This window comes from Ruditapes philippinarum, unplaced genomic scaffold (genome assembly GCF_026571515.1).
Source record: "Ruditapes philippinarum isolate M1 unplaced genomic scaffold, ASM2657151v2 ctg2486_1_1_1_1, whole genome shotgun sequence".
Classification (NCBI taxonomy): domain Eukaryota; kingdom Metazoa; phylum Mollusca; class Bivalvia; order Venerida; family Veneridae; genus Ruditapes; species Ruditapes philippinarum.
This window is the reverse complement of record NW_026861059.1, coordinates 173,048-179,689: the sequence shown is the minus strand read 5'-3', so window position 1 is coordinate 179,689 and position 6,642 is coordinate 173,048. Positions and strand designations below refer to the sequence as shown.

General features: G+C 34.0%; 1 protein-coding gene across 1 annotated transcript; it reads left to right on the top strand.

Annotated features, from left to right (window-relative positions):
* Nucleotides 1-4,297: 4,297 nt before the first annotated feature.
* LOC132714395 (uncharacterized) lies at nt 4,298-6,477 on the top strand. The gene is made up of 2 exons (XM_060697273.1): nt 4,298-4,396; nt 5,741-6,477. Exon 2 carries the CDS (start codon nt 5,768-5,770, stop codon nt 6,413-6,415), a length of 648 nt encoding a protein of 215 aa, XP_060553256.1. The 5' UTR covers nt 4,298-4,396; nt 5,741-5,767; the 3' UTR covers nt 6,416-6,477.
* Nucleotides 6,478-6,642: the final 165 nt, after the last annotated feature.

Here is a 6,642-nt window from a genome sequence, read left to right as displayed (position 1 = left end):
CAAATAATATGTCCAGGAGATTTCCGCGTGGCAGGGCCATTTGAGACTGGCGATTTGCTGTTTTCGATATAAACGTATATCAACTGAAAATTTGCAAAGCGATAATATGGAGACAAAACCTTCCTGAAATTGTGTTTTACATTATTTTGATCGATCACATCTGCCTAAGAATGCTATATAGTGGTCTGTGACAAGAACGCGCTAAAGAGCAGGTTCTTGCAGGAATTTGCAACAGAATCACACTTATGGTTGTTGAACAGTTGGCTTTAGGATATGGTGCTCTTTTACGAAAATTCATGCACTTGATATAGAGAAAGAAAAAAACGCCTGTCCAAAAAATGACCATGCCATGCTGAAATCTCACGGACTTATTGTTAGGGTTAGGAGTTTGGTGCTTATTTTGTGCAAGGAAGACCCTCCAAAGAAGAACAAAAACAAATCGTCAACTTTATCAGACAAATTCTGTTTAAACGGTTAGCATTAGAATATGGATTTTTAACGAAATTCCTTAGACTTCATTTACTTAGACAACCTATCGCTGGTTGCAAAAAGCGACAATGTTATGCAACGGAATCAGACAAATGGTGTTTAAACGGGAGACTGTATGAATATGGGGTCTTTTAACGAAATTCCATATACTTTAGATAATTACGGAATAATTCCCGGTCCAAAATAGCGACCATTTTATGACGGGCTACTGCTATAATGAGTCTTCTAAGCGATCACAATGTACTTAATCATTCCACTTTGTTGTTTTTTTACAATGGCTAGCTGTGCATGACGCCAATTCCTGTAAGAATGTGATCTAAGGGGGTTCTGTCTAACACCTCTGAATAACATTCTTATCAAGTTTTGATCGACCAAAATATTGTAAAACACAATTTCAGGAAAATTTTTGTCTCCGTGATGTGACTTTGCAAATTTTTAGTTCATTAGTTCGAAATTAGCAAATTGTCAGTTCCAAAACGACCAAGCCATTCGGAAATATCCCGGACATATTGATTCGGTTAGGACTTTGGTATTATTTTTGTGCAAAGAAGACGCTCCATAGTTGTACAAAAATGAATTTGAAACGGAATCAGACTAATGGCGTTTAAACGGTTTGATCTAGAATATCGTGTTTTTTAGGAAAATTTATGTACTTTATATTGAAAAAGAACAAATCTCTGGACCAAAAAAGGCTATGCAATGCGGAAAGCTCACGGACAATGTTTTTGGGTTAGGGCTTCGGTGCTCATTTTGTGAAAAGAAGACCCTCCAAAGTTGTACAAAAACGAATTTGCACCTGATTCAGACAAATGGTGTCTTAACGGTTGGCTCTAGAATATGGTGTTTTTATGGACTTTATATTGCCAAAGAACAAATCGCCGGTCCCAAAAATGACCATGCCACGCGGAAATCTCACGGACATATCGCTTGGGTTAGGGCTTTGGTCCCCATTTTGTGCAAAGAAGACCCTACAAAGTTGTACAAAAACAAATCTGCAACAGATTAAGACGAATGGTGTTTAAACGGGAGATTCTATGAATATGGGGTCTTTTTACGAAATTTCATAGACTTTAAATACTTACAGAATAATTCGCCGGTCCAAAATAGCGACCATTTTATGTGGGCCTCTTGTTATCATGAGCCTTATATTGCTTTCTAAGCCATTACAATGTACTTGATCATTCCACCTTGTTTGATTTTTTTTTTTTTTTTTTTTGTTCCTTTTTTAAGTACGTATATATAGCGTTCGTTTTACAATGGCTAGCTGTGCATGACGCCATTTCCTGTAAGAATATGATCTAAAGCGTGTTCTGTCTGACACCTCTGAATAACATTCTTATCAAGTTGTGATCGATCAGAATATTGTAAAACACAATTTCAGGAAAATTTTTGTCTTCGTGATGTAACTTTGCAAATTTTTAGTTGATTAGTTTGAAAATAGCAAATTGTCGGTTCCAAAACGACCAAACCATGCGGAAATATCCCGGACATATTGCTTCGGTTAGGACTTTGGTATTTATTTTGTGCAAAGAAGACGTTCCATAGTTGTACAAAAACGAATTTGAAACGGAATCAGACTAATGGTGTTTAAACGGTTTGATCTAGAATATCGTGTTTTTAACAAGTTTCAAGTTTCAAGTTTTTATTGATATCTCAAGGTCCAACTGGGCATGTGAGAAAACAACAAAATAACAACTGTTTACAAAACAAAGTAAAGTGATACATAATTGAAATGGCAATGTTATGAACATAATTATGTACATAAAAAAGAGAACAAAATAGAATAAAAAATAGAATAAAAATATAACATATTTATACTTAACAATTTAGAATCGGAGAATGAGATCAAAATGAAAAAAATATATCAATATGTATTATTAAGCACAAAGATTATTTTCTTACAGAATATAGCTAGATTGAATAAAACATTTTTGCTTTCACTTTTCATTAAATTTGAGAACGTGTTTTTAACGAAAATGTATGCACTTTATAAAGAGAAAGAACAAAACTCTGGACCAAAAAACGGCTATGACATGCGAAAATCTGACGGACAATGTTTTTGGGTTAGAGCTTCGGTGCTCATTTTGTGAAAAGAAGACCCTCCAAAGTTGTACAAAAACGAATTTGCAACGGAATCAGATAAATGGTGCGTGAACGGTTGGCTTTAGAATATGTTGGGGTATTTTTACGAAAATGTATGCACTTTATAAAGAGGATAAAACAGATCGCCGGTCCAAAAAATGGTCATGCCACTCGGAAATCTCCCGGAAATATTGTTTTGATTAGGGCTTTGGTGCTCATGTTGTGCAAAGAGGACCCTCCAAAGATGTACAAATACGAATTTGCACCTGATTCAGACAAATAGTGTCTTAACGGTTGGTGTATTTTATGGACTTTATATAGACAAAGAACACATCGCCGGTCCCAAAAATGACCATGCCACGCGGAAATCTCACGGACATATCGCTTGGGTTAGGGCTTTGGTCCTCATTTTGTGCAAAGAAGACTCTCCAAAGTTGTGCAAAAAACGATTCTGCAACGGAATCAGACAAATGGTGTTTGAACGGGAGACTGTAAGAATATGGGGTCTTTTAGACTTTAAACACTTACAGAATAATTCGCCGGTCCAAAATAGCGACCATTTTATGTGGGCTTCTTGTTATCATGAGCCTTATATTGCTTTCTAAGCCATTACAATGTACTTGATCATTCCACCTTGTTTTTCCTTTTGTTTTTGTTTTTGTTTTAAGTACGTAGCGTTCGTTTTACAGTGGTCCTGTCTTTGTTATTTCTCTACTCTACAATCATACATTTTTAAATTACATTAACAGCAATAAAAGTTTCATCCGTGACACAAACCTAGTTAGCATCAGCCACCTCCCTACAAAGGCCAATTTTAAAGTGTCCGTCTGCTAACTGGAGGTTGCGCTGTATACTAAGAAATAAATTGAAAAAACGTTTTATTTATTTATTTTTTATTTATTTATTTATTTTTTTATTTGCTTTTCTCAGTCCGATTTTAATCAATTTTGAGTAATTTCCCACAATAAGAATACGTATTCTTAAAAGCCACGAAGAGAAAAAATGTGCTGAAATTCTTGCACACAACTTGTCGATATAGATTAACATCAAATAAAACATTAATCTCGAAAAAAAATCCCAGTCCCGTCGTGTGTCAAAAAACTGCTGTAAAGTCCTTTTAATTTCAATAATTTACTTAGTTATTGTCAGAATAATTATATGAGCTGTATCACGACAAAACCAACATAGTGGGTTTGTGACCAGCATGGATCCAGACCAGCCTGGGCATCCGCGCAGTCTGATCAGGATCCATGCTGTTCGCTTACAAACCGTATAACAAGTAGAGAAAATGACTGCGAACAGCATGGATCCTGATCAGACTGCGCGCATGCGCAGGCTGGTCTGGATCCATGCTGGTCGCAAACACATTATGTTGGTTTTGTCATGACGCGGCTCAAATGTACTTTTAAGTCATAAACGCACTGCTACATGGATAAAAACTAAAGATTAGTAAAATAAACAAAACATAAGTTGATATTTAAATATTCAAGTTAAAAAAGTTAATTAAATGGAAAGTACACAACTTTTAAGAGAACACCAGGAAAAATATTTCTAACATCCCCGTTTCATTTTATTTCAGCAAACAAACAATGCTGTACCTATTTACCTTTATAAAGGTAAGGAAGTGTATCGGACTTCGTAGAATGATTGCACATTATTATCATATGCGGTTTATCAATTTCGCAATAAGTATTTTATCTTTCAAAACAACTTTGATAACGAATTGTATCCGGTTTAACTAAGTATATATACACCGATGTTGGCTTGTAGATTATTATTGTTTTACAACAGAACAGAACAAGGCGCAAGTTTATTTAATCATAAGGTGAGTAGACAATAAGATTTAATTCAGTTGTCATATCCTCTTTTGTAAATTGATACACATGGCTCAAGATAAGTCTTTTTTTATTCTTTTTATTTTCGAAAAACAACTTTGAGAAAAAAATACAAGATTTTTAAATAAGTAAATTTATTCACAACTCAAGTAATGATTTACATGTTATATGCAATGAAAACTGATTTACCCTTTTTATACTGTATGACTAACGTAAGAAGTGCTATTTTTGCATATTTGTACCTTTATTTGGTAATTGGAATGGATTGAAAGTGCCGTTTGCAGTGTCTAAATTACTTTCTTTGTTCACATGACAATATTTTACTTTTTGGTACATTGATACATTTTCTTTCTTAAAAATTAGTATGAAGCTATAGGCATGCTGCTTTAAATGTTAATGATATAAACATTTATTTTATTGTCCTAAACGTCTTTTTTATTTGCCTATTTGTCTAACAAATCGTATTAGGTTAATTGCACATTTACAAAATGTACACATATGTAAATTGCTGATTTGTTATTGTACAAATCAAGCTCATCTAATTAGGTTAATTAAGATCTATTAGAATCAGAAAGCGGTACAATTATCTACTCGTATCTTAATGTCGCTTCGACCTAAATGATAAAACTTCGTTAGTCATCCATATGTCATTACTACCATTTTAAAGATGCATGCCTCCAAATTAGCAAATAAATAAAGAAAAGAAAAATGTACTAAGATTTTAGTAAAAGTAAAACGATACAATATTCAAGTAATAATTTACATGTTATGTGCGATTAATTGATTTTTTTCTCAGTATTTGTAACTTTATTTCTACTGCGTTTCTATTGCAGTAACGACCATTTTTGCATATTTTGACCCCATTTTGGGAATTTACATGGGTTATGAGTGTCATTATTGCTTCCTTTTCGTCACTTCACAATATATTATACTTTAAAATACAGTATTCAAAATTTTCATGAACATTATCATGAACATGGAGGCGTATCCAAATTAATCATTGAACCATTTTTATGTTCATCCGCGCGCCACGATTGTGAACCATACTCAAATCGACCTCTTCATTTCAAGAGTGATGTTCATCTTATTATAAAGTTGACAAAGTAAAAATGTCGTTTGTTTTCTCTAGCCATTAAATTGGCACGTCTGAATATGAAATACAAATTATGTATGATAATAATAAATGAGTTAGGATATGTTATACAACATTATTTGCACAATTAACTATTTTTTACTCATAAGAACATCAACAACAAAAAATGCATTTACTAACTGTTAGGGCGTGCTGCTTTAATGTACATTTTAATTAACCTTTAAACATTATTACTTTAAAGGTGCAGTAAAGACGGAACATAGCCAACATGCTGAGAACATTCATTGGAACGGTCGTACTTTCTGTGACAGCTTTGGCGGCACCAGCTAGCAACACGACTCCTTCGACGACAACCGAAAAACCTAAGGACATTTTCGACTCTGCTATTTTCTTATGTGGGAACTACTTACACCAAGACGCTTTATCAATGTTATTTCCTCCTTCCGACCAATCACTTCCAAACATTGTTAATGCTACGCGAGCTAAAATAGTTCACGCTGAAAGCTATGGACGCTTCTGTGACAAGATTGATACTTATACAGCATGTGTGAAATTGTTAGTAAATCGCAGCTTTAGCCCGATTGACGACCTTCTTAAACACTATATTGACCTTGACAATTTTTCAACGGCTATGGGTATATTTTGTTCTAATAATACCTTAGTAACAGACAATTTTATGTGTACAAAAAGTCAGTCTGAAACCCACAGCTGTCCATACGGAGGAATGTATGGTATTATGGCATATGTCTCTATGGCAGTACAAAATGGTCTTCATAAACAACAATATTGTGACGAATTCCGATCATCTGTCCGATGCCGAGTTGACAAACAATTAAAGCCGTGTGGTGCAGAATATGCCGAGATGATGGAAGGTGTTTACACGAAATTAGTACAAAATATATGCAAAATTCGTTGAAAATATTGTATTTATAGTCTCAGAAATAATTAAAAATAGTAATAAAGTAAGATATTTCAAAACGTTGTTGTTTTCTGAAATAATGATCCTAACTGCCGTGCTATAAAATGCAACATGAAATTTATCAATACATCGTTCAAAGTAGGTATGAACTTTGTAAAAAGGGTACTCGGGGGTTTGCTAACTTGGAATAATCCACTATTAAGTAATACAAAATTTCCAAAGAA

What these genes read in the sequence shown, in the direction of transcription:
- LOC132714395 (XM_060697273.1), top strand. Translation starts at nt 5,768, where the DNA reads ATGCTGAGAACATTCATTGGAACGGTCGTACTTTCTGTGACAGCTTTG.